The sequence below is a fragment of the Limulus polyphemus genome, unplaced genomic scaffold (genome assembly GCF_000517525.1).
Source record: "Limulus polyphemus unplaced genomic scaffold, Limulus_polyphemus-2.1.2 Scaffold4864, whole genome shotgun sequence".
In the NCBI taxonomy this organism is placed as follows: domain Eukaryota; kingdom Metazoa; phylum Arthropoda; class Merostomata; order Xiphosura; family Limulidae; genus Limulus; species Limulus polyphemus.
In genome coordinates this window covers 3041-12346 of record NW_013670474.1, presented here as the reverse complement: position 1 = coordinate 12346, position 9306 = coordinate 3041, and the positions used below count along the sequence as shown (strand labels likewise).

Here is a 9306-nt window from a genome sequence, read left to right as displayed (position 1 = left end):
AGAGCATCAATATCAATTCTAATATGTCGGCCCCTGCCAGCACAGTTTTAGGCTAAAGTCACCTGAACGAAATTTGCTGAACCATTGTTGACACTTATGAACTATCAAAACATTTCCATAAACTTCTTTGATATTCTTCGTGGCTACAGAGGCATTGTTTCCCTTCTTGTATTCAAATAGCATTACATGCCAAATGTGTGTCTTGTCGTGTGCCATCACTATAAGGGATTAAAGCATACTAAACTTTACACATTATACAGGCTACACTAATGTGACATTTAGGTAGTTCGTTTAACTATTATATGTGATGTACGTTTTTCGGGGGGTGGTTAATGAAAGTGTTCCAAAACGTGACATTAATTTCTTGACAACCTAATACGTCCAACGTACAACAGGGTGAAATGCAGGTAAAAGGTAAGATGCTTGATCAGAATGAAGACATCAGGAATTACAGAAAGAAGGAGACAAGGAATATAAAGAAAACAATTGAATTAGAAGCTGAATCTAATTGGTAAGGGAAGAAGGAAAAAGTCACGAACAGAGGAGTGGCGCTAAAGAGCAAAACTGTAGGAAAGGGAACGAACAGGAAGAAGCCTTGAAGGCAATTAAGCAACCAAGAGCATGCACAAAACATCGAATGCCATCCAGATCCAACTGGGAATAAAGATTGAAGATGGAAGGAAATGAAAAAAGAAGAACATGCCACATGAGTTGCCAAAGTGTGGGTTAGGAAAATTTATCCAGAACAAAAAGAACAGATCAACCTGAAGCAGCCAAGAAAACCAGATCTGTGGCAGCCAGGAAGGAGCAATCAGGAAGACCTGACATGGAATGGCATGGATGAATGAAATCACATGGGGTAGATGAGGGATGGGATGATAAAATACAGGTATAAGCCAGTCCCAATCTTGTCTAAGTGCATAGACAGCCAGGGCAAGTGGATGAGGAACTTGATACTAAAAAAAATAGGTAACTTAAAATTGAAGAAAGAGACAAATGAATCCCACTGAGTAGTACCCCAATGTAGTCAGAACCACCTGAAATTTTTGAGGATCAAGAGACCCCCTCTGTGGGATAAAGTGTGTCAAGATTGAAAAGGCAATGGGGTCAAAAGCATCTAGAACATGACATGCTAGGATAACATAAATCAAGTGTGTGAGCCCAAAATATGAGATCCAAGGTTGACCACCAATGTAACTAGAATGGGTATCCACTTGGTGAGTGATATAAGCCACCACCGTCAAATTGTCAGAATGGATAATGATTAGTCGAGTCCTGACAAGAGGAAGAAAGTGAATCAAAGCATGTTGTACTGGTGGAAGTTCCAGGGTATTAACATAGTAAGACCTTTTGGCTGTATAACATTGTCCTGAAGCCTCATGCTGATCGACCCACACACCCCCTAACCTTGGAGGTAACCATCAGGGAAGGGAAACAAATCTGGAATAGGGGGAAGAAGCAGTCTTGACAATGTGGGGGCTTTGTTCAACTACCAGTGCATATTGTTGAAGAGGGAAGGAGGAAAGTTATGAGGGGAATCCAAAGTAACCCTATTAAGATTCCATGTGTTGTGCAGCATCCCCTGAAGAGATTGCATATGTGCCAGACCCAAGGGGATAAGTGCTTCCATAGAAGCTACATCCCCCAATGTGACAGAACCTTGCTGACGATAAGATAGTTAACAGTAATGGCGTGGAAAACTGAAAGCTTCATCAAAAGCAGTCAAAGAGGAAAAGGGTGAGCTGACAGAGTTAGGTGTTGAAAAAAAGACACCCCCAAAAGACAAGAATGTAAGGTGAGTAATGGGAAAGACTTCTCCAACTAGAAATTCCAACCACTCAAGCTGCATGGGTAAGAATTAGATGAGAATGTTGTGACAATTCCAGCACAGAATGAGCTAACAAAAGCCAGTCTACCAAGTTATGGTGTAAGTACAAAACCCCATCATACTTGAGTCAGGTAAAACTGACCACCATGCAAAAAAACTGATGGATCTGAAACAAGGTTGAAGGGTAAGGCACAAAACTGGTACCCAACTCTGTGGTGAGCAAATCTAAGATAGCATCACGAGGGATTAAAAATAGGAATGTGTGTATAGGAATATGAAACATCTACCTTAGGCATCCTCAGTCCTGGAGAAATGGCCCACCAGTGTGTGATAAACAACAACATAGTAAAATGGGAAAGAACCAAGAAGTGATTGAGGAGGGACAGATCAATCACAGAACTCCAATCAGCATTGAGAATAGATGACTACTGGAGGAAGCTTTAGAGGTAGGACAGGTAAATGATTGGAAGGTGCTGGACATGGAACATGAATAAAGAATGCAATGGCTCATAATGAGACAAATGAGCAACCAAAAAACAAAAATTTAATGAAGCATCACAGATACCCTACATGATGCTAAATTCACAAGAGTACACTCCCCAAAAAAAAACATATCGATGGAGAATAAGAGCCAGCCGCAAGTACAAAGTAGAAGTGGACAGTAAACAAACTTGATGAAGATAGTGCCCCACCCCAAAAGATCCCCAAAGCAAAGAAGCCATGTGTATAGGGAAATAGCCACAGATGGCAATCACTTCAACGTGAATGTAAGAAGGGGGAAGGAGATGTACAGCAAACAATTCCTGTAGGAAAGTTGATAGAGGAAGACGAAAGCTGGAAAGCCCCCGTAAAGGCAACAGAGATTCTAAGTGCAGAGAATCAAAAAACAATCTGCCTGATGGTAAACTAAGGTAAAATGAACCAAACCTGTGGAGGGCAAGGCATACAAGCACCTTCTCTCAAAAGAGAAACAAAAGGAGCCAGCATGAACCATAATGTCTGGAGAAGGAGTACAAAAAAATTGCTGTGAAATGTGTCTAAAAAGGACTGAGGTAGGCCTAGCAAATTCTGCAGAGAGGTCTGGAAAACCAAGGCATAATCAGTTGGAGAAAAAATGTCAAAATCTACATCTTCTGGAACAGGTTCAGAAGTTTTGGGAGGAAGGTGAGCAATATTGGGAGATTGTTTGGTGTACCCCAGCCCTATGGCTCCTCACAAATCACATTAATTATAAGAAGTAGAAAACACAAATAATTACAAAATTAAATTGTATTTATATTGTAAAAATGTATTAACAATAAAACATTTATTAGAAAGTATTTATTGAAAAAAACATTGGTAATTGTCATTGGTAATAGTGTAGGCCCATACCTTTCAAGAATTTAAGAAAAATAAATGATGGATTTAAATTTTACTTTTTTCTCAGGGAGGGCTGTGTGTGTATTTGGAAGGACAGTCTTGAACAAAATGGTCCCTTGTTGTTCATAATGTTATGTTGAAAGCACATTAAAATCAAATATTAAATATGAGACTAATTATAACTTATAATAGCTACTAAAATGTTGCTTATGATAAATAACATCATAAAAAGTTACCTTTTAATAGCAACCTTCTCTCCAGTGTCTAGTCGCTGACCTAAGACAACACTTCCGTAAGTACCATCACCCAGTTGACTAAGTGTAACATAGCGATTCATCCCAGACACTGTACCTGGTGATGGAGGTGCTAAATTAACTGGTTGTTGGGCAACAATCATTTGAAAGAATTATAAAGCAAGGTGTGATTCAACATACATGTATATCCATAAACTCACAACTGGGACACCTGAAACAAAGTTTAAAAATGATGTAGTTTTCATGTAAAACCTTTTCTGTAATACCTGTAACAACTATATTTAGTTAATAAAATAAACTAGAAGTTATTAGTAAGGAAGACAATGAATTAAATGAGACAGTTTAAAGATGGAATCCTAACACCCCTGAATAACACAGGCAATAATACTTTACCTTCAGATAACAGTTTAAATGGTAATTTTTGCAGAAATTGAAATAAATTAAATCATGTCTACAAAAAAATAAAAAGATATAATGACAAAACATATGACATATGGACAATAAGTGACCATTTGGTTCTTCAAAGCTGGTCTTACACACACATCCTTAAGAAATCAAAAATTTAAAGCCCACTCTTAATTCTTGTAAAGTGCTGGCCTCCACTACTGTTACTGACAACTCATTCCATAAGCCAATCATGCTGTTATAAAAAGATGACTGTCCGAAATTAAACCTAGCCTGTTTTTTTCCACATCTGAAACATGTGCCCTCTTGTCCTTTTGTCTTCAGAATACGGTACAAATAAATCAGAAGCCTTTATCCCATCAATCTCCCATATAATCTTCTAAAGGTGGCTTTTGAGAGCAATGAACACAATGTTTTTAAACTCAGAGACAGGGAAATCAGAAATACTTGTAGTCATGGGCAGATAAGGCCTGTCTCCCAAACGCAAATGAAATCCTCCTGATTTCCATGTAATTTTACTTCACTTACCTTAATGTGAAATTGTAATATTTTTATTCTTACCCTTCTCTTGGTTTCCTGTTCTGCATTTCATAATCCTTACTTTGATGTTAATGCAGAACTAAGATGTGAAAAAAGAAAAAGTGTGAACAGGTGCCATCCACAGGAGCAATGCCTCCAAGAAAGGGACAAGAGAAGAAAGGGAACAGACTGTAAAACCCTATTAATAATGGAAAGGAAAGCAAACAGCAGTGTCATACCAAATACTAACCCCAAAGAAAAGAAGCCATGTGAGGAGAGAATGAACTGAAGATAGAAAAACCCAACGTGGAGAGAAGAACGAGGAGGTGTCCCTCATCAAATCCAAAATGTAAACAGAACACTGAATAAAGGGAAATATGAGACATTAAAGATATGGGCAATGATGGGGGGGGGGGGATGACAAATGTCGGAAGAAATCGGAATGAAGTTAATCCTATGGTAAAAATTGAAAGCCTGTACTCTAGAAAGTAAGGCTTGTAAGTACCCAAACCCAAAATAGACAAAAGGAACAGCACAAAAAACATGAAGATAATATTCTACAAAACATGTCTGAAAATGTGTAAAATAAGTATAGCAGGGAGAACTGACAATTTTAGGATATTGGAAAATGGGTTCAGCCATGATATGGGGAAGATGAGAGATAGTGAAAGCAGATATGACAGACCCTGGCTCCTAGGGACCAACACATGAATTTAAATTACTGATACAAAGGAAAAACTATAAACGAAACAAAATTAATGGTAAGAAGTATAAAGTAGATATTAAAATAATGTAACTGTAAAAGCATAAACTATAAAGAAAAACAAAATGAAATAGTCAACATAGTAAAGAACAGGAAGAAAATGATGTAAGGAATGCATCCCATATGATGTTGAGTTGAAGAAAAATCTGGAACTGTGGTAGATATGAACCTGTCCATAACACCACGGGAAACCAATAAATTAATTAATGGTAAGAAGGTTAAATTATAAACTAAATGAAATTAGTAATAAAAAGGATAATGTATAAACTAAATGAAATGAATGATAATAATTATAAAGTAGGGATGAAACGAAAGTAGCTGGAAAGGATAAACTATAAAGAAAAATAAAATGAATTAGTCAACATATTAAAATGGGAAGAAAATGGTGTAGGGAATGAACTCTGTATGAAGTAGTAGTGACGAAAAATTGGAACCTAAGTAGATATTAACCTGTCAATAAAACCACGGGTAAACCAATATATAATACCGTAATGAAGCCGATTCCAACAAGATAGTGAACAGAAATAACAAGGAAATCTAAACTTGAACTACAGTGAAATCAAAAAGAACGAAAAGTAGTTAGGCCTAATCGAATGGTACATAACAAAGGATATCCTAAGAATAAAAAGAAAAATGAAACTCAACAATTAATAGGCACAATACTGGAAAAAGTCTTTGTGGGGCCTGATTCAAGGGTTCCACCCAAGCCAAGTGAAGAAAAAGATTATTAACAAAATGAAATAGAAATGAAACATGAAACAGTAAAGAATGACAAAAAAAAATGTCCAAGTTCAAGCACTACCAAATGAGAAGTGACAGTTCAGTAGAGGCTCATAGAGGGAGTCACATGCATCATGCGAGTGTACTTTTCTCCTACTGGTGGAGAAGAGACACATGATGATTTGCATGAGAAACATTGGAATCATTTGATTCCAATAGGAGGGTGCAGAAGGCTTGTGGCATGCATAATAAAAAGTTCACATATAGAGGGCAGCAATGAACGAGTATAGCTAATCTTGTGAGCGGAGAAGGAAACAGGCTGTCCAAATCCTCATCACCGTGTTCAAGCAAACCCTCACACAGCACAAGAGGACAATCATCAGGTGCTCAGAAGCCACATAAAAGTAGCCAACTCCCTATGATCTAGAGCCATTATTTTCTGAGCAGATAAAGCTTGCTTAGTTACCACTGAAGTGGTAAGCAAAGCAGCTGTGGTAGTTACAACATCTACAGTATTTTACCTCCAAAAAGAATTCTCAAAAGCATAAAAAATTCAAAAAGATTATAACAAAGAATAAGAATTTTTGTGGCCAAACAATTTTATACTGTAACTTGAAGAAATAAGTGAAAAATTTGAAATTAAAAATAATAGGACCACCAATTGAGAAGTGATTAAGGGTTGCACAGAAGAGAGACACTAGCAATGACATGAGTTGTGTTGCACTCCTATTGGTGGAGGGTTGCTACATGATCGATAGCATGAAGATGTTTCATGTGAGGTTAGGTGGAAGTATCAAGACTAGTAGTGAGTAAAAGTTTGTGCTTATAAAGGGTAATATAAGTTGAGAAAAGGTATTTGTGAGAGGAGGTAAGATTTGTATCAGAAACTGTTCATAACAGGGCTTACTAGGATGATATCTGGGATATGAAGGCTGGCGTACAAAAACACGTAAAAGTTTTAGCAGGATAGATGTCTTCTTCATCTAAACAATTTTATTTTTCAAGAAAGGATGGTTAAACTTTGAAATGGGTTGACTTCAGATGTGGTTGATCCAAAAAGTTTAAGGGAAGGCTTTGTAAATATTTAAATGATAAGAACTGGCTTTCAGGGTATTTATGTTATTTTTATTACTATATATCTATATATTTATTACTACATATATATTGTCTTATGTTTAGTTTAATTTATTGGATGAGAAAAACCTGACCGACCAACAGCCCCCCTGGCTGTCCATAAATGTTATGTTACATTATGTAATACCACCTTATCGTACAATAATACTTGCACTCAGATGCCTCCCCCCCCCCCCCACCCCCCCACACACACACACTTCCACATTGTAAGACAAGATGAAAAAAGTTTAAGACCTGGAGAAAGACAGGCTAGGCTCCAGTTAAGATAGCTTTATTTTTCTATTATGGTGTTTTTCTTATTGAATCAACAGGAATTGGCAGTAGTGGAGGCCAGCACTTTAAAGTAATTTATAATGGGAACCAATGGTTTCTTTAAAATGAAAGGTTAGGTTTAAATTTTCTCTTTTCTCAAAGGTAGGTATGCAAGCTAGTTATCTGCATATTATATATTTTAACAATACTGTGAAAATAATCTTTGTATAAGTTTACACATTTATAGCAAGTGTATTCAAAACATTCTTAATATGCATTGACAAGTCACTTCTATGCATATTGATTCAATGACAGTTACTTTAGATTTTGTATGCTAAGGTCTATAAATTACAGCAATCAGATAACTTAAAAACATTCATATAAGTATATTGATAATTACATTGAACTAGGCCTATGAAAGAGAACTTCCTAAGCTTTTGTGAGCTAGCATTTTATTCTATGTATGCACAAATAATAATTCAAAATTTAAATGCCAGCGATATAAATTTTAATCTACTCAAAGTAACAAATAACACTCCATCATTTGTTTAAATATATGTTTTTATGTTAAGCTAATTTAGTCTAACAACTAGACTACATAATGTTTTATCATTGGGACATTCACATACTTAGTTCCTCAGAGTCTAGCAGTAGCAACTTTGTTTACAATATCTGGCCTCATCTTCCAGTGCCCATTAGTGTTGGACTAATATGCGTTCTCACTGTATACACTGGTTATGTCATCAATTTAAGTTACAAATAATATCACATCCTTCATAACATTTATCACTCAACATTCCACTCCGCACTTTATACTTCTATGCACTATAATGCTACCATATCCACATACATACACTTAAAAATATTTTATTTTTCTCTAGTATAATTTTTCCACCCACACTGTAAAAGTAATGATAAAAATTGAGAACGTATCTGTAGTTTGATGTCTTAACCAATATGTGTTGTGAGAAATCATCCTTCAGGTCATAACAGGCATTGGAGAAAAAGACCAGATGATGAAAGTTCAAAATTATCTATGGGGTTTGGAGTCCATTTTGATTCACCATATAGTAATTAATTTAGGTTTGTGAATAATGATGTCACATATTCTATATTAAATTTCATCTCTGGTGAAAAAGAATTATTTTAACAATAACATATATATATATATGTGTGTGTGTGTGTGTATTGTCAGGATTTGGGGTGAGTAATGTCCAAAGAAATCTTACACTCACTAACTCAGTAACTGTTTGGCCTCTAACTAAAAGCAGACTGGCTGCGATAACATTTATATAGTATATCATAGTTGGTGTAAAATATGAAGCATAAACAAAAGGGCTTAAATTCAAGTGTAAATGCAACTGTCAAACGAATGAGCTTTGACTTACTTGGTATTAATATTATCACTGAGTAACGTTAACCGCTAAGTAGACTAAGACTTTTAGTAAAAGTCAGTAACTAAGTAAGAAGTCTTACTCTTAGTGAATTAAATCTAAAACAAAATTCTAAAACTAAAAGCACATTTGATTCTTACCATGAACATGCCTTAAAAATATGTATATAGTTTTAAGACAACCTGCATATCATCACAAACAAATTCGCTAAATTTAACTTAATAATGTTTAAACATGAATAACTACGCTAAGGCCTTATTTCAACCATAGCAACGAAGCATATTTTTATTTGTTTACAGAGTTCTCAAAGTTATTATTACAAAATATTTGGTCAATAGGTGACGCTTTATAAATATATATATAACATATTACTTAATATATATATAATAATAATACCAACAATCTTGCTCTTTTTTATTTAACTATAAGTGTTATTTTCTTAACCTTGTAAATAATACAGGTAATAAAGCATAGTTTAACTACTGCAAAATGATTAAGAACATATCTAACATAAATCTAAAGCCAAAAACACTTCATAAAATCAGTGTGGTTATGTTTAACCAAAATAGAAATAAACAGTTTCTGGTAAAATACTAATATTTTTTCACAATAAATCATTTCTTAAAACCGCAATCACTATGGGGCTTATAGAGAATGCACAGTTAAGAAATTAGTGTT

The 9306-nt window shown here is 35.3% G+C and overlaps 1 protein-coding gene across 1 annotated transcript in view; it reads right to left on the bottom strand.

Moving 5' to 3' along the window:
* Window positions 1-8910, bottom strand: part of LOC106471794 (serine/threonine-protein kinase ICK-like) — a 55385-nt gene extending 46475 nt beyond the window's left edge. Inside the window, exons 1-2 of the mRNA XM_013932416.2 lie at window positions 8769-8910; window positions 3424-3652 (exon numbers count right to left, since the gene is read on the bottom strand). Of these exons, the coding sequence (XP_013787870.1) occupies window positions 3424-3584 (161 nt within the window). The 5' untranslated portion in view covers window positions 3585-3652; window positions 8769-8910. The remainder of the gene's footprint in view (window positions 1-3423; window positions 3653-8768) is intronic.
* Window positions 8911-9306: the final 396 nt, after the last annotated feature.